General features: G+C 43.2%; 1 protein-coding gene across 1 annotated transcript in view; it reads right to left on the bottom strand.

Annotated features, from left to right (window-relative positions):
• Nucleotides 1-408: 408 nt before the first annotated feature.
• SPEF2 (sperm flagellar 2) overlaps nucleotides 409-24335 on the bottom strand; it is a 143200-nt gene continuing 119273 nt past the window's right edge. The window contains exons 26-37 of the mRNA XM_075841878.1: nucleotides 21788-21971; nucleotides 20618-20768; nucleotides 19902-20033; nucleotides 16796-16934; nucleotides 15814-16043; nucleotides 14209-14315; nucleotides 12811-12993; nucleotides 10682-10774; nucleotides 9666-9836; nucleotides 2403-2603; nucleotides 2064-2186; nucleotides 409-653 (exon numbers count right to left, since the gene is read on the bottom strand). Coding sequence (XP_075697993.1) covers nucleotides 570-653; nucleotides 2064-2186; nucleotides 2403-2603; nucleotides 9666-9836; nucleotides 10682-10774; nucleotides 12811-12993; nucleotides 14209-14315; nucleotides 15814-16043; nucleotides 16796-16934; nucleotides 19902-20033; nucleotides 20618-20768; nucleotides 21788-21971 — 1798 coding nt within the window. The 3' untranslated portion in view covers nucleotides 409-569. The remainder of the gene's footprint in view (nucleotides 654-2063; nucleotides 2187-2402; nucleotides 2604-9665; nucleotides 9837-10681; nucleotides 10775-12810; nucleotides 12994-14208; nucleotides 14316-15813; nucleotides 16044-16795; nucleotides 16935-19901; nucleotides 20034-20617; nucleotides 20769-21787; nucleotides 21972-24335) is intronic.

Raw genomic sequence — 24335 nt, 5'->3', positions numbered from 1 at the left:
TCCGCTTCATTCCATCATGAAGGCTGCTGCCAGGTTAATCTCTAGCGGTAATATTAACACTGCTGCTCTCTGTTGCTCAGTAAACTAGTTACCTTTTTCCTACATAATTAAATTCAAAACCCTCCTTCCAGGACCTAAAACCTGTTGCACCCTCATACAGCCCTGCTCTTGTTTCCATCTACCACCCACTTGTGCTCTTTTCTGAGCCAATGACCTACGACTGTCATCCTCCCTTTACATCTGGTCACTCCCATCTGCAGAACTTCTCTTGTGCTGCCCCCATTCTATGGACCTCACTGCCCCTGGCCATTAGACTTGCTTATAACATTGCGTAAGAGCAAGAAGCAGAGAAGAGGAAAGGAATGGTACGAATAATATTGAGGCTTCTATACAGACATAACATGCTGCTTAATGTAGACAACACTTTATTATCTCTACTATTTATAACGTAAATGTAATAGCAAAGTGCATATGGGGAAGATGTTTCTTTTTCTCCAAGCATTAAAAAAACGAAAAAGTTTAAAATACTGAGGCTGAGCAGAGGACACATGTATGTAAAGAATGTACAGTTATGATCCGGTGGAGCTGGTTGTCACACTATCTGCTTCATTCAACTGTATGGCTTTTGACTTCTCAAGTATGTCCTGGACATCCTGCAAAAAATACGAAAACTTATTTTGTGTTACTGCATTACAAAAACACCAGTAAAGTCAGTAAACTCTCCTTGTTCTGTAAGGTTGTTAAGCTGTTCATTCAGTCTGTTTCTGGAGATGGTAGCCGAATGGTGGTAATTTTGGCCTAAAAGGGCAAATTTGCTGCTCTGGAGACTGGGAAAACCAAACAGTGAAAACCGCAATGGTAACTGAAATAGCAGCATATTGGTTGTCACACAGTTTTTGCAGATCCTGAAAACCTAAAAATATAAATTCAGAACTTTTTGGTTATCTAGTGTATATGGCTTGGCATCATGTCATTTTTTTTGTTTGGGGGAGGGGGGGGGGTTCTCTAGACAATTACTACATTTTAGAAAGGCTTCGTTGACATTAAGCTGATTACAAAGAGTCCCCCTGAAGGGACCCCTAGCGATCAGCTGTAATCAGTAGGGAAACCTGGCAGTAAGTGTTAAATTTCCCTGCAGCACCACCGCAGGAGAAATTAGGCATTACAGAGTGTCCATTCATAGCAATGTCGTGTCTGTGTAATACAGGACAGGTCCACCAAAAAGGGAAAGATGTTCTTTGTAACCGCTCTCCACTCTGACCGAGAGATGAACCTGAGCAGCGGACCCACTTTATTAACTCAGAATTCCCTTATAGGGTGTATGAAATTTTTTTTTGCTAAACTAGACAACGCCTTAAAACGGGTTGTCTCATGAAGAAAACCGTTTTTTAAACGTAAGCTGGCATGACGATCAGCTGATCACCGCAGGTCCGGCTCCTTTTACCCCTAGCTAATTTGAATGACCGTGTAGCATTTTATGGTGGCCAGTCAAATGAATGGCTGTACATGTTATACATGGTTGGGCTCAGCCTGCCAGAGCGTGTCTCTCTTTTGGGTCATAGAGTGGCATTAAGGCATATGATATCCATAATGCTAAATAGGTGAGACAACCCCTTTAATCTCTTCTGCTGCCTATTAACAATAGTAATTGAATGAGGCTGCATGAGTGATATCACGTCTGTAGGGTTCAGGTGCATGGTTGTCAGTCAAAACAACAAAAAACACTCCTGCCAAACCAGTTACAGCTTTGCCTAAATTCAAATATGCTAAACTATACTTTCTATACTCAAAGTAAAACCGGTTTCACGCGACTGCACAAGGGGAACATTTTTGTGTCCGTATTGTGGCCAGAAGTATAATGGCTTTGCGGCTGTAATATGTCCGATTACAAACATGTATTTAGGGTTGCATTAAATAAATTAGAGGCGCCCAAATCACATTTACATGGGTGAAAATGAAGAAAAAAAAGTAAAACCCAAAACAATTACAGCCGTTATTCCATCATGTACTAAAAGTGGCGTCTGGTCATTACGGGGGTTAAGTGGGGGTAATAAGTTACTTACTGAGAGTTTATAAAGTTGACAATCTTCCACAAGTTCATGAAAAATTGGGTGTTTGAGGAGAGCAGAAAGGGATATAGGACCCAGATCCTCAGGGCTTATTTCATTGAAGATGTTTTTGAGTATCTGGAAAAGAAAATAAATGATAGAATATATAACAATAAAATATTACAAGGTTAAGGAAGAAGTTACCGCTGTAGATTTGGGTGTAGATCCATGGCAGTGAAAAAAATAAAAAAATTCTGAACAGATTTGTTACGTCACATGTGAATAGAGTTTTGTATAGCCCCATTTGCATGTATTGTACTTTGTTGCAGATTTTCGCTGTGTAATCCATCTAACCTTGTGATAATTATTTGCTTCTCTTTCCAGCTGACGGAACCTATAAGTATCCCCATCATCTCCAGCGCCATGTTGAAAGACTCGCAGAACTTCCTTCAGTGTGATGGTGGTTTGTTCCGTGTTCGGGATGATGACGTCATCCTCCTCCTCCTCTTTAGTTCCCGCCTTATTCTCTTCTAGGGCATCCAGGGCTGGAAGAGACTGAAAATTGACACGTGTATGAGACATTGTTTTTTTTGAGGAAAGCTGAAAAACCCCTTTAGCCCCTTAACAGTCACATTAAAATTGGAAAAACCCTCCCGAAAAGGTCCCCTTAAGTGCAGTTTAACCCCTTAGTGACATAACAAATTTTAGTAAACTTTTTACCCCTCTGCTCCAGCGTTCATAACTTGTTTCTTTTTTTCTTCAACGTAGCTGTATGAGACCTCGTAAGAGGAATTATAGTTTTATCTGAACTGTTTTGGGGAATAAATAATGTGCTCAAGAACTTTTTTTGGAGTAAAATGGTAAAAAAACAGCAATTTTGCCAAAGTTTTTTTTGATTATTTTTAAGCTGTTTACACTGTTCACCGTGCAGTGTAGAAATGATGTTAACTTTATTCTAAGGGTCGTTACGATTATAAAAATACCAAATTGAAACCAATACGGGAAGTTTTGTTACCTGGGGGAAACTACCAAGGAATATCACTGGCGGCTTTTGCAGATGAGGTCCTATTGATGATTAGGGATCCCAAGACGATGCTTCATCGGGGGCTTTGATATATACGAGAACTGGGCAGTATGTCAGGATATTACATTAACCCTGACAAGACAGAGGCTCTGATGTTAAAGGGTTTCAAGTAAACCACCTTGGGCCTCCAACCTTCCATTCCGGTGGTGTGTCAGCTAACTCAAATATTTGGGAGCCTCCATCACAAAATCTCGGAGGAACTTATACAATATCAACATTAAATCTTATATACTAGGGTTAGAGAAAACTTTACCGAACTGGAGACATCTGCCCCAGTCTTATGTGGGGAGAGCCCACTCGATTAAAATGGTTGAGTTTCCGAGACTTCTATAGCTCTTCCACTCTCTGCCTATTTACCTACGACCCAAGGACGAGAAACATATCAATTATTTGTATCGCTCGTTTATATGGAAGGGGGGACGCCCACGGATTCCATTTCATATACTTCAACAACCCAAACTTAATGGGGGTCTCAATTTCCCTAAAATTCGGGCTTATAATGTGGCGGTTCAGCTGAGGATTGCGCTGGATTGGTTACATACTACCCCTCAATTTACAGACCACTTCTTTCAATGGCAAAAGGGAGGAATTGTGAACATTGGCCCTCTCACAGACATGGACACCAAGAGTATTCTTTTTTTTAATAATCTCAAACTTAAATACCCACAGATAACTTTCACACTGCTTGCATACCTGCAGGCCCGTAGTTATTTAAACCGTATACTTACACACCTATCTCCCCTGGAATCTAATCCAGCTTTTCTTTCCTTCCTGACCTGTTCTAGAGGTGATGGGGGTCACACTTCTAGAAATTATAAATTCATACACTGCCCCCTGGATTAAAACCACAGAAAAGGCCATACTCACACAGATTAGGTGGTGGGTAAAAAAAACCCGTTCCAAACAGGACGCAACCAGGTCAGAGAATGCTGTTGGTGAGAAGTGCCCAGGTGTGTTTAAATAATGATAGCCACTCCCACTAACCTTGAGGGGAGTGGTGTGTTGGGCATGGAAGTAAATGTGTAATAATAATAAATAAATAATGAAGTACTGTGTATAGTGTACATGTGAGGTATAGGGGACATGGCTAAGTGTAGTGTGTAGAAATCAGGGCTGTGAGTGAAACAAAAAAGTGAGTGTAGTGTGTAAAACATGGAGGCATAGTGTTTGGATAGTGAGGCACAGCATATATCGCCGAATAGCAGCCTATTTATAACGCCCATACTGTAAGAGAGCGGGCTGCCCTGCATGCAGTGCCAAACATCCGCACACCAGGCTATCCCAGCATCATAAGACCCGGGCGCGTCCTGAAAAAAAGTATGTACAATGTAAGTAACCATGAAAAAACATGGGGTATTAGTTGTTGTTTTGGCCAAAAAAACGCAAGCTCGCAATCCACGTCACGGATCCCCACACTTGCGAGTCCCTACCTAGAACTTTTAGTTCCAAAATCTAAGATATGCAAAAAAATGGGACATAGAATGTAATTAAAACCACAGAAAAGGCCATACTCACACAGATTAGGTGGTGGGTAAAAAAAACAACAACTAATACCCCATGTTTTTTCATGGTTACTTACATTGTACATACTTTTTTTCAGGACGCGCCCGGGTCTTATGATGCTGGGATAGCCTGGTGTGCGGATGTTTGGCACTGCATGCAGGGCAGCCCGCTCTCTTACAGTATGGGCGTTATAAATAGGCTGCTATTCGGCGATATATGCTGTGCCTAACTATCCAAACACTATGCCTCCATGTTTTACACACTACACTCACTTTTTTGTTTCACTCACAGCCCTGATTTCTACACACTACACTTAGTCATGTCCCGTATACCTCACATGTGCACTATACACAGTACTTCATTATTTATTTATTATTATTACACATTTACTTCCATGCCCAACACACCACTCCCCTCAAGGTTAGTGGGAGTGGCTATCATTATTTAAACACACCTGGGCACTTCCCTTCAACAGCATTCTCTGACCTGGTTGCGTCCTGTTTGGAACGGGTTTTTTTACCCACCACCTAATCTGTGTGAGTATGGCCTTTTCTGTGGTTTTAATTACATTCTATGTCCCATTTTTTTGCATATCACTGCCCCCTGGATTACCAGGAATCTGGGGTATCCATGACTAAATGGCTGCCAGACATCCCTCAGCTAACAACACAAACGCAACGCTCTGCCCTGGAATCTCCCTTCTAGTCGTTATACTGAAATGACGTTACAGATCTACCATAGGGCGTACATCTCGCCAATTCGGGGGTTTAAAATGACGATACTCCCCAATGATAAATGCTTTAAATGTGGGGAGGGTTCAGCAGATATTTTTTACTGCCTCTGGAGTTGCTTGGTGATACAATCTTTCTGGAGGAAAGTTCAACCTTTTATTGCCACTCATCTGGTCAACTATGTCCCATTTAGTCCTGCCTGGGCCATCTTTGGTCACATTGATGACAATAGACCGTGCACTCCAGGAGGTAGAAAATTTATATATATGGCTTCAGCGGCGGGTCTGAAGACTATTTTGCATACATGGAATCATCCGACATCCCCTCCGTTTCAAATATATCTGGAAAAGCTTTCCTTCTTGATGAAGATGGATTGGGTGGAGGCATCAAATAAGAAGGAAACTCAGGTTCACCGTTTTTTCGAGAGTTGGGAATGTTTTATTGCCAGACTGCCAGCTAACACTCAACAGATGATTAAGGTTGGCTTTGAACAAACTATATGGTATCAAGAAAGACTTGTGGCAAGGGGTCCACCAATTGTTTAATACTGCACTGCTATGACGCGTACGAACATATATTACTGGATCACAAGACATCTAGGATGGCTGGTATAGTTGTGGGAGAGGGGTTGTGCTGGGGAGCTTAACAATGTCAGTGGGGTGCAGGTGGAGGTTTGACATGTCGAGCTAGTGCCGAGGGGTCTGGGGAGCCACAACGACCTGAGGGTCCTGAATATTTGAGGTGAGATCTCCTGATAAGACGAGTGAGAGAGATTGTTTCTTACTTTTGTTTGATTTTCTTTCTCGCTTTTATTTAGGTATCTGAGAAATATTGTCCATAAACCCTGTGGGTAACATTCAGTGAAATATGTCCAATAGTGACAATGCTCCGGTAACTACCTAATCTGCTGATAATATTGTAATCCATCTATGCTTGTTTTTCATATCTGAAACTTGATTTCTTTAGTTATTCGTGTTTCATGTGAAAACTCAATAAAAATATTGAACTATAAAAATACCAAATTGATATCGTTTTTATTATGTTTTCCTATTTTTTTGTCACCGCTTCCCAAGACCCATAGCATTTTTATTTTGTGGTCGATGGCGCTGTATGAGGGCTTGATTTTTGTTGGACGATTTGTAGTTTTCATTAGTACAATTTTTCGGTACATTTGAGTTTTTGATTACTTTTTATTCCTGATTTTGGGAGATGAGATGAACTGAAAACAGGCAGTTTTTCTTTATGGCATTTACTGTGTGGGATAAATAACAGTAATTTTATAGTGGGTTGTTACGAATGCGGCGATACTAGCTGTGTCGTTTTTTTAATAATTAAAAAAAAAAGGAAATAAGGGAAAAAAAAAAGTTTGTTTTCTTTCTGTAAAATCACGTAGGTACCGCGCCATCTGAGGGGTTAAATGGCTGTGTCGTGGAGTAAAAATACCCCCACCCCCAGTTGTGACATTCAGAGAGCAAGTATGCTCTCTGATTAATAAGGGGGAAGGGGGTGATATCATGAAAGTCCATGTAACCCATCCCTGGGGTAATCTGAAGCCATGACAGGTCCCTCTCCTCTTCCTTCAGGCTGCCAGCATCTACCAACTGCCTCCCCTCTCCCACACAGGCTGAAGTGAGAACTCTAGCCGGAGCTAAAGCCCGTAGGCCGGGATCACACACACAGTTTTGATGCAGTTTTTGTTGCCGTTTTTTGAGCCAAACAGAAGAGCGGACTGAAAAAAAAGTAAAAGCATCATACTTTTCTTTATACCCTTCCTTCCTTCCTTCCTTCTGGATCTATTTTTGGCTTTGGCTCCAAAAAATGGAGCCAGAAACTGCCACAAAACCGGCATGATTACGGTTAGGGCATGTCCAGACGTGGCGGAATTGCTGTGGACAGTCCGCAGTGGAATTCTCCAGCGTCCGTTTTTTACATTTGTTTCAATACATTTTTAGGCAAGTTAGTTCAGACGTTGCGGAAAACTCTGCTGCGGACCATAGGCTGCGGTGCGGAATTTTCCCTCCACAGTATGCACTGACTGTTGCGGAGGAGAAGCGGCATTTCACTGCGGATTTCAGCCTTCTCAATGCAAAAACTGAAATCTGTGGCAAGTCCGCTGTGTTTTCTGCAATGTCTGAATTACCTATCAAATATGCAAATGTTGCTGCAGATTCGTTGCGTAAATGCCCCAAATCTGCACCAACATTTGCAGCGGAAAAATTCTGCCACGTCTGAACGTGCCCTAAGGGCATGCCCACACGTGGCGGATTTCCTCCGCAACTGTCCGCATCAATGCCGCACAGAATCTGCGTTGCAGATTCTGCTACGGATCTGCCCCAAATGTGCAGTAAATTCATGCGGACTAGCTGCTGCGGACTGCGGTAAAAGTGCTTCCCTTCTCTCTATCAGTGCAGGATAGAGAGAAGGGACAGCACTTTCCCTAGTGAAAGTAAACGAATTTCATACTTACCGGCCGTTGTCTTGGTGACGCGTCCCTCTTTCGGCATCCAGTCCGACCTCCCTGGATGACGCGGCAGTCCATGTGACCGCTGCAGCCTGTGATTGGCCTGTGATTGGCTGCAGCCGTCACTTAGACTGAAACGTCATCCTGGGAAGCCGGACTGGAGACAGAAGCAGGGAGTTCTCGGTAAGTATGAACTTCTATTTTTTTGACAGGTTGCTGTATATTGGGATCGGTAGTCACTGTCCAGGGTGCAGAAACAGTTACTGCCGATCGCTTAACTCTTTCAGCACCCTGGACAGTGACTATTTACTGACGTCTCCTAGCAACGCTCCCGTCATTACGGGAGCCCCATTGACTTCCTCAGTCTGGCTGTAGACCTAGAAATACATAGGTCCAGCCAGAATGAAGAAATGTCATGTCAAAAAAGCAAGACGCATCCGCAGCACACATAACATGTGCATGACAGCTGCGGACTTCATTGCGGAAATTAGAATCTCCATTGAAGTCAATGGAGAAATTCCGCCATGAGTCCGCAACCAGTCCGCCACAACTCCGCAACATCCATTGCATGCTGCGGACACCAAATTCCGCACCGCAGCCTATGCTCCGCAGCGGAATTTTCCACTTCGTCTAAACGAACCCTACTAAATAGAAGTGGAAGTCAATGCAGAAACGGCTCCGCTGCGGATTAACGCTGCGTAGTGTCCGCAGCGGAATTCAAGAGCAATTCCGCCACGTGTGGTTTTCCCTAAGAGTTTGTTCACACGCTTAACAAAAAACGTCTGAAAACACGGAGCCTCTGATTTTCAGCTGTTTTTTAAGCAACTTACGTGTTTGTGGCGTTTTTTACGGCCGTTTTTGGAGCTGTTTTTCTATTGAGTCAATGAAAAACGGCTCCAAAAACGGCTCAAGAAGTGACATGTGCTTATTTTTACAAAGCGTTTTTTTACGCTGCCTTTTTTAAAAATGGCCACGTAAAAAACGCCCCGTGGGAACAGTACGCGGTTTTTCCCATTGAAATCAATGGGCAGATGTTTGGAGGTGTTCAGCCCCCGCATTTTATAGCCGTTTTTGGGACGTTTACAGCCCGAAAACCGCCTGAAAATAGGTCGTGTGAAAATCCTGGCCTTAGGGTAAAATCACACACAGAGTTTTGATGCAGATATTGGGTTCAGTTATTTGTGCCAAAGATAGAAAAGGAAGGAAAGGTATAGGGTATGTGCACACACAAAACAAAAAACATCTGAAAAGACGGAGCTGTTTTTAAGGGAAAAAAGCTCCTGATTTTCAGGCGTTTTTTAATCAAAGTCGCGTTTTTAGTGGCCGGTTTTGAAGCTGTTTTTGTATAGAGTCAATGAAAAACGGCTCCAAAAACGTCCCAAGAAGTGACATGCACTTATTTTTCATGGCCGTTTTTTTATGCGGCCGTTTTTCAAAACGGCCGCGTAAAAAAACGACCCGTCGGAACAGAACGCCATTTTTCCCATTGAAATCAATGGGCAGGTGTTTGGAGGCTGTTTTTTGGCCGTTTATGGCCCGAAAAATGGCCGAAAATAAGCCCTGTGAGCATACCCATAAAGAAAAACTGGAGAATCTCCTTTCTTTTCAGTCCACTTCTGTGTTTGGCTCAAAAAAACAAGTAAAAACGGGCAGCAAAACTGTGTGTGTGATCCCGGCCTTAGTAGAAGCTGCTTTTGCGGTTACATTGCCCTGTGCTCGGGCTAAATTCTAAGGACCTTTTCCTGCAGCCCGAGCACAGCATGGGATAGACTAGGACAACCCAAGGATTTATATTTAATATGGAGTTTTTGGGGGAAATGCTCGGCTATGCCTGGTACCTTTACAAGCAGGTTATCACCCGGCTGCTTCGTGACTGGTCTCCCAATTGTGACACTTAATGCTCGATAGAGTCCTTCCATGGGGTCCGGGTGAGAAGCAAAATAGAGCAACATATCTGTGTAGTCAAGACGAGGAGGCTGCGAACTCTCAGCAAACAAGTCAAAGAAAAACTAAAATGAATTAAGAAGAAAGCCATTATTTTACAGCATAATAATAGTCCAATATTTTTTATATATTATATTTTATAGGGGATTGTCTAGACTGGATACAATTGTAGCTTGCATGGCATAGACACTTAAAGGGTATACCGGTTTACATCCCTGTTGTTATATCTACCCCTGGAATTTGGTTGCTATGGGCAACACCAGTGATTTTGCTGTTTTTTTGTTTAATTTTGTTTTGTTTTTTAATTCTTCCCTTTTAGCCATTTAATAGATTATTAAAATTAAACGTAGAGAAATCACAGTCATTTTAACCAAAAGAACATTCCAGGCAAAACTTACACACAGGGCAGCTTTACAACTCTGTTTGCGTCTAGAATGTGTTGCCATTTTTTTTTATTTTGGACTAGTATAAGAACAGAAGTTTGTGCCTCAATAGACCCTTTAAAAAGGGTCTAGAAAATGGGGCGTGGCTTAGCAGGGAAGGGGTGTGACTTAAAATGAACCAAAATGTGCCAATTGAAAACTAAGCCAACCAAGAGTTGGTATAAGTAAGTGTCCAGCATGTCTAACAAGATGCGCCAAAGTTATCATACCGTATAGTGTGCACTACTGTGATAAATTTGGCGCATCTTCAGATTGACTGGTCTAAGTATATGTTGTCTAAATCTTACACAGCATTAGTAAATCTGCCCTCTGTGTTATGTCTAGTGCAGGGCGTGAAGGGGTGAGGTATGATACAGGAATTGTTTATTTTGTAAATTGTGTCATGCCCCGCCCCTTAAAGGTCTTCAAGTTTTCTCGTGAATGTTCCTATAACCAATAGGCTTTTTTTTCTAGTACAATGAACTAACCCTTATAAGATGCTGTAGTCTGTTAAATGGAAGACGTTCTGTTGGATCTTCAGGTTCAGTTTCTTCAGATTTTTCTCTAAACCACAGCTCCGCCTTCCAGGAAAAAGATAGTAATATATTTACCACACAAATATAAGAACAGAAATAGAAATTCAGATGTGACTGCATCTGTCTGTCTGTCTGTCTGTCTGTCTATCTATCTATCTGATCTGGAGTATAATACAGGCTGAAACTCAGGATGTAATGTAATATATGTACACAGTGACTTCACCAGCAGAATAGTGAGTGCAGCTCTGGAGTATAATACAGAATGTAACTCAGCATCAGTACAGGATAAGTAATGTAATATATGTACACAGTGACTCCACCAGCAGAATAGTGAATGCAGCTCTGGAGTATAATACAGAATGTAACTCGGGGACAGTACAGGATATGGCCCCAAGCACACAACCGTGCCTGTAATCGCGGCCCACGATTGCGGGCACGGCCGTCCGCAGTTTTGGGCCGTGCTCCCATATAAAGTATGAGAGCACGGTCCGTAAAACACAAAAAAAGGACATGCTCCCTAATTCCCGCGACAGTTCTACTGCACGTACACCCATCCGTAGCGATACGGAAAGGTGTCTGCGGCCAATAGAACTGAATGGGTCAGTCTTTCTATTACGCATGGATTGGGTGAACGCCTCCCTCCAAAAAGAATCAAGAGTATGTGGTTTCTTTGAGAACTGGCAACCCGTAATCCACGTTCTCCCCACACACATTAAGACCAGAATACGAGATTGTTTTAGTCCCACCGTCTGGTTCCTGGAACGGACGTTAGTTGGTGATGATCCTCTATAGTGGCCCAGTATAATCATACACACTGAGTGATTTGTTTTCTTTTTTCTCATCGGTCTGTCCCTTTGAACCATTGGGGTGTTTCTGGTCTGCGCGTCCTCATATCCCTATTCCCCCCCCCCTCCATTTATTTCTTCATTTTTATTTATTAATTAATTTTTTATCTCTCCACGCTACCTCTAAACGCCAGCCTTTAATACACAACTGCAGCTGCAGCCCAGTAGTCTGGAATTCTGTGACTTGAGAATAGGCGGACACCACACCCTCCTGTATTTCTGCAAGCTCTCTATTTGGACTCACCAAAATGACCTGCTCCCTGAAGCCCTCATCAGAATGTCCCCTAAATGGCCAAGAGACTTTTCTCTTTCTGGACTCTTTAAACCTCCCCACCCCTTTTTTTTTTTTATTCCCCCCCCCCCCCCCCTTCCCTTTTGTTCTGTTCCTGTTTGCAGTGGAATTCCATGGCTGGTTGTAAAAAGTTGTAAAATATTTATAATAAAAATATGTTTAAAAAAAGAACTGAATGGGTCCGTAAAACCGTGGACCGTGTTACGGTCTGCGCTTTTACGGTCGTGTGCATGGGGCCTAAGTAATGTAATATATGTACACAGTGACTCCACCAGCAGAATAGTGAGTGCAGCTCTGGAGTATAATACAGAATGTAACTCAGCATCAGTACAAGATTAGTAATGTAATGTATGTACACAGTGACCCCACCAGCAGAATAGTGAGTACAGCTCTGCAGTATAATACAGAATGTAACTCAGCATCAGTACAAGATTAGTAATGTAATGTATGTACACAGTGACTCCACCAGCAGAATAGTGAGTGCAGCTCTCGAGTATAATACAGAATGTAACTCAGCATCAGTACAAGATTAGTAATGTCATGTACGTACAGTGACTCCACCAGCAGAAAAGTGAGCGCAGCTCTGAAGTATAATACAGAATGTAACTCAGCATCAGTACAAGATTAGTAATGTCATGTACGTACAGTGACTCATCTTTACATATTATATGTATAATTCTATATGAAAGCTCTATAAAAGTGGACATACACAGAAAGGTGTTTTTTTCCAGCTCAGACTAGATGCAAAAAATGTTTAATTCCTTTAAGCTTTTCCACTTTTTTAGGGTTCAGTCCTGGTTTTTATCTTATACAGCATGTAAACCTTTATTATGTAAAACCACGGAAAACATACTGTGATAGAACAATGAATTGTGCTAAATGACAAACTCACCTCTACTACCTCTGTACACCCAAACAATGCTTTTATATATCTTATCAATCACCTGACTGTAATGCTCTTCATGGACAGTGCCACTTCCACTGTTATCTACCGCCTTAAATCTTTGTAGGGTCTTCAGGAGCTGAAACAGAGATGGGTACGGCCAGGGACAAGAAACGGATAACAGGAACTTTCGCCAGTTGACAGAATCGGAACCATCGGACAACACAGATGTTATTTCCTGGACCTGGAAAGTAATTGGAAAAGCATTAATATAGAGGATTACATTTCACATGTCATGGGTCAATAAAAGGGTAGTCCCAGCGGGGCAACCCCTGTCTGTATGTCTTATTAGGGCATATGAATGTCATAGAGGGGTCCCCTCTACAAGTATAAGTACTTTGCATGTTCTCTCATGTCATTCTATTCAGCCATTTCTTACTTATATATGGAAGACAACCAATATGGCTGCCATTAAAGGGGTATTCCCAAATTAGACATTATTAGAAATTTGACATATCCACAGGATATGCCTTAAATGTCTGATAGCGAGTCCCACTTTTCGATTCGTGTGGTGGCCGTTTTTTTTAAATTTTTTATTAAAAGGATGTGTCTCGTTTAGAAAGCCCCTATTCAAATATCCTTTTAGGGAATTCTAAAGGGGTTGTCCAAGATTAGAAAAACGTGGATGCTTTCTGCATAAAAACAGCGTCACACCTGTCTATAGGTTGTATCCAGTATTTGCAGCTCCATTGAAAACAATGAGACTGAGCTGCAACACCATACAAAACCTAAGGACAGATGTAACACTATTTTTAAAAGAAAGCAGCCATGATTTTCTATTCCTGAAAAACCCCTTCAATGGGGAGGGGTGGGGAGGCATTGAGGAACTTTCAGAGCATAGAACAGCTACTAAGAGTGTCTCTCGCTCTGGAGGACCCAGCATATCCATGGACAGCCCACTGATTTCAATGGAAACTATGCAATGCTTAATTTAACCTGCGGGGGCACTGCAGGGGAATTGAACACTTGCTGTCAGTTTCTCCACAGATTACAACTGATCAACAGTTTGGTCCCAGCAGCAGAAAACCCAGTGATCAGCCAATTGTCAGTGAACGCCGCTATCAAAAAGGGATTGTTCAAACCACACAAAGCAGGTTGGTTCTTCTCAAATGTAGACATGATGTTCAACAATTAGGGGTGTGCAACCTGAGCCTCAGCGGGCAACACTGGCCCTGATGGACTTTGCACCAGGACCTTGAACGCCCAATGTCATACTTGGCACCTGAACCTTTAATTCCTAGTTTATTTATAGGGCAGTGTTATTTGTGCACTGTATATTGTATTATCTGGGGGGCATCATATTAAGGGGGGCATCAATAGAAGGTACTGCACAGGGCAACATCCAGCCTATGGGCAGCTAAAGAGAACTTGGTAAAATTGGTTGGAAATGTAAACTCACCTCAGAAAGTGAAAGATGCATCCATAAATCTGGGAGAGCATCGTCCCCAATGGTCATTGATGTAAGATCCATCAAAATGTCAGAGAATAGTTTACTTGACATTAGTCCTATAAAAAAAAAAGGGTATGTAATTCAATAAAGCAGCATCTACCCCTTACCCCATATAGTATAAGGCCTCATGCAGACAGGCGGATTGTAACCTGTGTTTAACAGTCCATCTTCCGGATGTGACACCTGGACTGAGCTTACAGAACCATAAATCCCTATTTACTATACACAGATAAAAGGGCTATTCCCATCATATAGATTTATAGCATACCCACAGGTCCGGAATGTATATTAGCAGTGTACTCACATACTGCAGTGAGTACACTGCTAATAATTTTTGGTCCCCACATAACTCCTTTAAGTTTTACAATTTGTCATGATACCAATTCAATGCAATCGATCATCCAGTAAGAAAACATATTGGTTAAACATATAAGCTTTTTTTCAACATTGAAGTCTATGGGAGACGGATGGCTACCGTCAGAGGCCTACGTTTTTTTTATATGTTTGTTTACAAACTCGCGCCGTACATCTTGGGATATGTCGGATTTAGAGATAAATTAAAGGGATTCTTCCGTCATAAGAAATTGCTGGCCTATCCTCAAGATAGACCATCAATATCTGATCGGCCTGGGTGCTCCTCCCGGCTCATCCGCCATTCAGCTGTTTTGAGGGGATGTGACGCTCGTACAAGCGCCGCTCCCCCTTCGTTATGTACCTGCTCATACTGTGAATCGCCGACACACTTGTAGCGGCGATTCACACTATTACAGCCTTCTTCTATTCACTTGCCTGGCTCTAGCAGAATACATAACATAAAAGCTTCCCCAGATGATTGTCACAGATTGTATTAGGGGAATTCGTGTCTGCCACGTACTATGACGCTGGCATCCGTGGCTGGGGCAAGCTGTAAATGGGGCATTGCTTCTACCTTCTGAGCCCAATTCCTCAGTGGTGAGTACATTACTTGGCTTTACCTCGACAAAATGTTGCTTGCGTACCAAAAACATATTACCCACCCCTGTCCTAATGGATGTTTATAATGGAAAACACTTTTTTGCTTTTTAAACAGTTTCCCTTTAAAGGGGTTCTCCGCTTTGGATAATCCTATCTTGTAAAAAAATCCCTTGACATTCAGTTGATCACAAAGTGTCCCCCTGCTGGGACCCCCAGCGATCAGCAGTAATGGGAAACCTTGTAGTAAGTGTTCAAAACACCCTGCAGTGCCACCGCAGGAGAAATTAAGCATTACACAGTGATTATTTATCTCAATGGGTTGTCTGTGTAATACAGGACAGTACAGATCCTCCAGAGTGAGGGACGCTCTTTATAACCGCTGTCCACTCTGCCCAAGAGACGAGAATCCTGAACGGAGAAGGCCCCCCTATAAACTCAGAATTCCCTAATAGGGTGTATGACAATGCATTTTTTTAAACTAGACAATTCCTTTAATATTAATAATAATCTTTATTTTATTTTAATAATATTTAATATTTAATAGCGGTTGCACATTTAACAAATGCAGCAAACCGATGCAAAGCTGTATAAGCAACTTACCACTAGGAGCCACCAGCAAAAACTGCTTATGCAACCGGCGGAGTTGAGAAATGGTAAGCGTCGGCCCAGTGGAGCTCTCTACTGGTGGGGGTCTCGGTTGTGGTACTGGATCAGGGATCACTTTTAGATCTGAGTTTATGTAGAAGTCGGTTTGCTCCAGGACAAGTTCATACTGTATCCTTGTGCTGGTTTCGATGCAGTGATGAGCAATCTGAATCAGCTTCCCAATGCTGTCAAGACATAGACATAGTCCAGTATTATAGGTCACAAGATATAAGGAGAGAAGATAAAAAGATAAAAACAGAACTGCAATCATTGGGCACCCTATATATTATTTACTCACAGCATGTATGTATATATGTTATGTAGATATATGAATGATGATATCAGTAGATATATGACAATGAGACATGTTGCCTGGCATAAAACGGGCATTTGCAACATTCAGATTTGGTTTATGCCCTGTGTTTGCTAGGCTGTGGCATATATCTGAGCTGTTGCCTAGCAACACGTTCTGCATTTAGCGGGTGACTACACCAGTTTACTTTACTTCTGCTTAGATCAGCATTTGCATCGGTCAGTTGGCTGAAGCACTGCAGGATTGACACCAGTAGGGCTGGCCTTTGGTTGGATTGTGCCCTGTGTAGTACCCTCTATAGATGCCCCCCAAATGATGGTGTACCACATAATGCCCAAACCATACAGACTGTTGCCTATATAACATTGACAAATCAATAAACTAAATTAAACTGGATCCTATCCAGCTGGTTTGGGTGCCAAATATGAGATTGTGGGTGCAAACTTCTGGTCTCAAGGCCATCAAGACCATTGGTGCCCCTGCTAGTAATGACGGGTGAGGTGTCCTGTGCGACCGCACAGGTCAAACAACACTAAGGCCGGCCCTAGACACCAGTACCCAACACTAAGGCTTTTAATGTGCCCCAATGGCTGAATAAGTTGTGATCATCGTGAAATGTTGTACCTTGACATCTCTGCTAGAAATCGAGCTCCCAGCCACATATCCATGTCTTTATAAGCCTGTTCTGATCTGGTCACAATCTCCCGGAACATTTCTAGGGCTTTCACTTTTATCAGTTCAAGTCTGGAGTTCACAGAGGCCTCTGAGGAAAGAAAGTTAACAATAAAAAAAAAGCTTTAGTAAAAAGGCTCTAATAGAATCATACATGTGTTTACCATATAGGACACACTTAAGTTTAGACTACAGAAAATTAAAAAAAAAACATTTCAGACTAATTATCACTTCTCTGGTGGTCTAAGGTAGTGGGGTTAATATCACTAGCTATGGTGGTCTAGGGTAGTGCCTTAGACCTTGGTGGTCTAGGGTAGAAGAATGGGTTCATATTTGATTCCCTGGTGGTCTAGGGTAGAGGAATGGGTTTATATTTGACCCTTTGGTGATGTAGGGTAGAAGAATGAGTTCTTATATGACTCACTGGTGGTCTAGGGTAGAATAATAAGATCATATATGACTCACTGGTGGTCAAGACTAGAAGAATGGGTTCACGTTTGTGTCCCTGGTGGTCTGGGGTAGAAGAATGGGTTTATACTTGACCCCGTGATGGTCTAGGGTAGAAGAATGGGTTCATACACAGTCGGGTCACATTATTAAGACCACTTCCTACTTTCAACGTCAGCAGCGCGTAGCCCATGAAGGAAGTGATGTGTAGGCTGGCTTTGTAGGTATATAAGGAGTGCGATAGGCTGTCTTAACACATATCACTCGTTGCCATGGGTAATAGGGGTGATTTATCAGAGTTGCAAAAGGGAAATGATTATTGGCTTTCGAGCCAAGCGTGGCTGTATTTCTCAAACAGTGAAGTTTATGAACTGTTCACGTGCTGCTGTGGTGAAAGTGAATCATGAATGGACAAATGGCACCATTGGGAATAACCGACGTGGAAACTGCGAAGCACCACGTGCCATTGATGTGAGAGGTGAACCTCGGCTACGAAGGTGCGCGAGGTCCGAAGAAAATCAACCAGGGGGGGCTACCAGACGTGTGTGTAAAACAACAGTTCAGCGAACACTCCTGCGTATGGGGCTCCGAAGCAGACGGATGGTCACTGCTCCTATGATAACAGAGGTGCATCTGAAAAAAGGCTTCAATTTGCACAACAGTATCGGAATTGGACCACCGATGATTAGCAAAGGGTTGCCTTCTTTGATGAGTCACGTTTTCTGCTTCATCGAATGGATAGACATTGGCATGTCAGGATTAGAAACATCAGGGAACCAATACCCTGCAAGCATTGCTGGAAGAACACAAGCCGGTGGCAGCGTTATTGTCTGGGAAATTTTTTCATGGCATTCTCTGGGCCCACTCATCCATGTGGAAGGCACTGTGAACCGATTTGGCTATGACTCCATCGTTGCAGATCAGCTCCACCCATACATGCTGTTTGTCTTCCCTGGGGCAGATGGAATCTTCCAGCAAGACAATGCGACATGTCACACGGCTAGAAATGTCTGACAGTGGTTGGAAGAGCACGACCAAGACTTCCAAGTACTTCCCTGGCCCCCTAATTCGCAAGACTTGAACCCCATTGAGCTGTGGGACCACCTTGATCGTCTTGTTCGCTCTATGGATCCTCCCCAACGCACCCTCCAGCAAATGTGGGATGCTCTGCAGTCAGCGCGGCTCCAGATACCTGAGACATCCTACCAGCACCTTATGGAGTCACTGCCAGCCCGTCTAGCTGCTGTCCGTGCTGCATATGGCAGTTACTCTGGATATTAGCTGCTCGTCATAATATTGTGACTTGACTGTGTATATGACTCACTGATGGTCTATGGTAGAAGAATGGATTCATAGTTGATGCCCCGGTGGTTTAGGATAAAATAGTGGATTCATATTTGACCCCCTGGTGGTCTAGGGTAGAAGCATGGGTTCATATATGACTCACTGGTGGTCTAGGGTAGAAGAATGTGTTAATATTTGACCGCCTGGTGGTCTAGGGTAGAACAATGGGTTAATATTTGACCTGCTGGTGGTCTAGGGTAGAAGAATAGTTTCATATTTGACTCACTGGTGGTCTAGCGTAGAAGAATAGGTTAATATTTGACCCCCCTGGAGGTCTAGGGTAGAAGAATGGATTCATATTTGATGCCCAGGTGGTTTAGGGTAAAATAATGGATTTATATTTGACCCCCTCTGGTCTAGGGTAGAAAAATGGGTTCATATTTGACCCCCTGGTGGTCTAGGGTAAAAGAATGGGTTCATACATGACTCACTGGTGGTCTAGGGTAGAAGAATAGTTTCATATATGACTCACTGGTGGTCTGAGGTAATAGAATGAGTTAATATTTGACCCCCTGGTGGTCTAGAGTAGAAGAAAGGATTTATATTTGATTCACTGGTGGTCTAGAGCTGTAAATAAATGTTTGTCTGGTCTGGTCCTGTCACGCTCACTTCTTACTATGAGACACACGCACTTCTTAGCAATATATTTTTGGTTAAAAAGGGGCTTCTTATGGTCAGACAAATACGGTACATAAAGGGAGAGGGGGTGATTGTCTGATCATCGCGAGAATACGATAGATGATCATAGGAAAAAGTCAAAGATAGTGAATGCTCTTGTCCCCTATTAGGGCCCATGGAGATCATAGAGAGTGGTCCTTTGCTCCTATCCCCACTATCAGACAGTAGAGAGCTATTCTCGCCATGGAGGACTTGGCGTAATCACGTAATACATAGTCACCATGTAATACAACGTTTCCCTGTGGCGAGCCAGAAGCTTGTCCTGGTGATAACAATGTAGGTTCCTACAGCAGGACACCCGTTAATCGCCAGGAAAGCTGCATTACGAAAAAGGGGTTACCCTAATGGGACAATTCTGTCACTGTTAGTTTTGTATTGTTATAAGTCAGTATATTTACCTCCAATCCTATGTATAACCACAGACAACACATTATGATGTCACAACGCAAAGAGATATTTTTATAATGACTGAGCCAATGACGATGTGTCTAGTATGGCATCACTCTGGAATTCCACCGTCAATTTTTTATAATTTATAGCAAGGGTCGTCATTTACTTTCTGCAGCCTCTGCATGTTACTAGCACCAACCTTCACATTCAAGAGCAGCAAGATATTCCTGTTTCATCTTCCATTTACATTCCTGTTTCTTCTGCAGCTCTGAGTTGTCTTCTGGGGCTGTGGGTGGCGGTGAGGGGGCTGCAGGCCCTGGTGATTTACCCCCTAAAATAAAAAACAGATAAACAAATCTAAACTGAACTTAATCCAAAGTCAGACTGATATATGGCATATTCTCCAACAGTAAAAACAAAATCCTCACCATGGCAAATTTCTCACATACCGTTTCATTGTCCCAGAAAAGTGTCAGCAATAGTACCCCCATAACAAAGCCAGAAGAGAAGTAAACTACTTCTTTCATGCCCCCACGCTGGACCACTGTGACACCAACGTGATGGTGTCTAAAGCTCTATGAGATTCAGGCATCTGCACAACCAATGTCTGACCCCTTAGGTTAGCCATAGGGCCCCCATAACAATCCCAGCCGTAATGTTCTACTATAGTGTCAGGTACAGTCCCCATTACAGTAAAAGTCACAGTGCCCCCACAACAATGTCAAAAATGATGTCCACTACAATGTATATTAGTACTGATCTCTGTCTAATATTCAATATTCCCAGTATTATCATTATTCTTATCCTACCATATTCAGAAGAATAATATTTAATATACATGTTGGGGATATAAAAAACAAATGAGCGGAGAGGTCAGGAAGACATGCACTCCCACCACCACTAGGGGGTGCTTACCTTTTTTCCTGTTGGGTGATTTCTTTTTTGCCCCTTTTTGGCTGATCCTAGAAGCAGTCTGAGAGGCTTTAACTCTTTCTTTTTCCTTCAGCTCCAACACTTGGCTTTCATTCTCTTCCTCTGCCTCCTGCGCTTGTTTTTCAATAGTCATCTGGGAAAAAATATCAGAGCTGGTATTGGCATAAATATTTGCACAAATGGGAACAATGAAACATTCTTAACATATATATATTGCATAGTATATGTAGTATAATGTTTATTTTGTACAACCATAATCTTGAATTATGAGTGACAACTACCAACGGACACCGAGGGAGGGACAAGGGGAAGACTGCAGAGAAGGAGGACACCCAAGGAAGGACAAGTGGAAGGCTGCTGAGGAGGAGGACACCACAGAGGGACAAGGGAAGGCTGCAGAGGAGGACACCCAGGAGGAACACAGGGAAGACTGCAGAGGAGGAGGACACCCAAGGAAGGACAAGGGGAAGGCTGCTGAGGAGGAGGACACCCAGGAGGAACAAGGTGAAGATTGTAGAGGAGGACACCCAGGAGGAACAAGGGAAGGCTGCAGAGGAGGAGGACACCCAGTAGGAACACAGGGAAGACTGGAGAGGAGGAGGACACCAAAGGAAGGACAAGGGGAAGACTGCAGAGAAGGAGGACACCCAAGGAAGGACAAGGGGAAGACTGCAGAGGAGGAGGACACCCAAGGAAGGACAAGGGGAAGACTGCAGAGGAGGAGGACCCCCAGGAGGAACACAGGGAAGACTGCAGAGGAGGAGGACACCAAAGAGGGACAAGGGAAGGCTGCAGAGGAGGAGGACACCCAGGAGGAACACAGGGAAGACTGCAGAGGAGGAGGACACCAAAGAGGGACAAGGGAAGGCTGCAGAGGAGGAGGACGACACCCAGGAGGAACAAGGGGAAGACTGCAGAGGAGGAGGACATCAAAGGAGGGACAAGGGAAGGCTGCATTGGAGAATGACACCCAGGGAGGAACAAGGGGAAGGCTGCAGAGGAGGACACCTAGGAGGGACAATGGGAAGACCGCAGCGGAGGAGGACAACAACAAAGGAGGGACAAGGGAAGGCTGCAGAGAAGAAGGACATCCAAGGAAGCAAAAGGGGAAGTCCTGTATAACCTCTTTAACCTTTCAAAACGGCATCTTACCATATTTGCAATGGCTGCTAGGGCTGTCTGCCATGTGTCATGAATGAGCTTCTGATCCGTGTCAGAGAGCTGTCCTGTGACTTCCATGTTGGAATCCTCCTTTCCTTTCACAGCGGCTGGTTTACCTTTCTGTTTCCCTGAGTTCACCTCTGGAGTTGGAGGTCTTCTGGGAACTAGAGGAATCCTTCAAACAGGAAACATAATTATTAAAAAAGTGGCCGAATTGAAGCGGATCTTTGCTGTGGATTCTACACCCGGACATCTCCAACAACTTACAGTACAACACATGTGGTTTCAGGTTTTCAAAACTCGAAAAATACATATAAAAATCAAGACATGTTGCAGATTTGTAACTCCACATCATGCCCATTCTGTATATGGATTTATACAGCTCTTACTAAACTCACTGGAATTTGTATAAATCTGTGTGTAGTGAGCTCCCCCTAGTGGTGGCTGCAGGTAAACAGGATTTTATCATTTCACTTAAAGTGGTTTTCCAGTTTTACATTGATAACCTCAAAGGGTTTTTCCGATCTTGCACACTTAGGGCATATCCACAGGATATGCCATAAATGTCCGATAGGTGCGGGTCCCAGTGGTGGGACCCGAACCTTGCTCTAGAGCGGTGCCCCCTGACCCCCTACCTTCTGCTGCTAGGCTCCAACCACTGGCTGACGAGTTGGCTGGGTTTCCCGAAAACAATTGGGCGCATTTTGTTATGCTGCATACTGAACTCTCATAGAAGTGAATGAGGGTTATGGAAACTGCGTAACACACAACTTTCTAATATACTTTGTGGGAGTTGTATTAAGACAGCGCCAGTCTTAAAAAAATCCCAAAAAATCCCCCAAAAAAACAACTAGAGTAAGATATGACAAATATATTCAGAGGCAGACGGCTGTACGTGCGACACTGAATAAAATCTACGCCAGCGAGGAGCTCGTGTAGATTTCCGCTATAAGTTACGCCAGTTTTTACGTCCATTACAGTAAATTTGTCGGGCCGCAGTGGCCACCTCTCCTTTTGCCCAGCTCCACCCACTTTTTGGAATAGCAGCGAGAATGAGGAAAACGGCCCAATAGATGCATTTTTTTACAATTGTATCCAATCTAGACAATGCTCTGTGATATAAACACATCAGCAGCGGCTGTACACATCTCTCTGGTACTTTGCTACAATGTATCAGTCTGGAGTCCAGGCTGTTTATATCACAGAGCATTATCTAGACTGGATACAAATGTAACCACTTCTCAGCTCAGAGCAGGACTAGCTATGTACAGAGTGTTCTCATTCACTGACACCAAACACATATTTTGAAAATGGTGAGGAAATGAAAGTTGTCGAATTTTTCATTTATACAGTGATGAAAAAGCCCTTTAATGATGGTGTGTGATATATGTCATACTTCTGGACAACACAACTCTGTGCACACGTACATCACCTAAAGGGGTTATCTCATCGTAGACAACCTCTTTCATATTATAGCCGTCGCGGCTATCAGCGGTTCGCCACGCGTTTGGCATCCCCTGCTCTCGGCAGCCCCTGCAAACAGCTGAGTTTTCTGGGAAGCCTTCTCGGGTCAAACATTTCAGGTGAATCTAGTACTACATCGCAGCCGAAACACTTCTAAGAATAATGAAATCTTCTACACTTCACAGAAGCTTTTTTTCCAGATCGATATCACAGAAACCTTTGAACATTTATCTCTGACACGAAGAAGTGACAATAGATACTGCAGTCCATGTAAAGAAAAAAAAGACCATTAAAACTCCGCAGAGCCACGATCGTGCCACAACGTGCAATGCCACAGTCACCGGCAAGACTTGCATTAAGAGCTAACATGTGACTGAAGTCTTGACTCACCATATTTATCAACAGAATGATTGACATGGCACATGCTGCATTGGGGGGCGACTGGCACAGCGTTCGTACGTAACACAAGCCTTCGGCTATGGTAGAATGGCATGGCATTTCAATGAAGCAGAAGGGATAAGCGGCTGCCAGACACCTCCACACTGGAGAAAATGCATCACGTCAGATCCAAGTTTCCTCCAACATTTCCATGTTGATAGATCCTGACGAAATTGTTGGTATTCACCGACTATGCCTATGTCTAAGGGAAACTTCTTCAGACTTGAAATGAGTTTGGGTCAATGACTAAGCAATGGGCAGTGATGACCATGTGGGGAAGTGGTCTCCAAATTGTGGCTGTCTAGCTGTTGCAGAACTACAACTCCCAGCATAGCTTGATAACTAGTGGCTTTAGTATGGTCCCCTCTGTTACAGATGTGCTTGTTGTTTTTAACCCCATCAGAGCTAGTACTAGTACAGCATTGTGCAAGAGAAGCTGACCGCCGGTCCACGGTGCTGGAGCAGAATGTTTTTCACTGCAGTATGGCAAGAGAGACTTTGTCTCCCAGGTCGGAGGTCTTCTTTAAGGCACTTTTCACACTGCGTTCCCAGTGTATGTTTACCGTATGCACTGGAAAGCTCTTGGGGCATACTTCAAATTTACCCATGGGCACTCATTATACAAACCGAGTGTTCT

Source organism: Rhinoderma darwinii, chromosome 1 (assembly GCF_050947455.1).
Source record: "Rhinoderma darwinii isolate aRhiDar2 chromosome 1, aRhiDar2.hap1, whole genome shotgun sequence".
Taxonomy (NCBI): Eukaryota; Metazoa; Chordata; class Amphibia; order Anura; family Rhinodermatidae; genus Rhinoderma; species Rhinoderma darwinii.
Note: the sequence above shows the minus strand (reverse complement) of the source record. Positions and strands in the feature narration are given on the sequence as shown.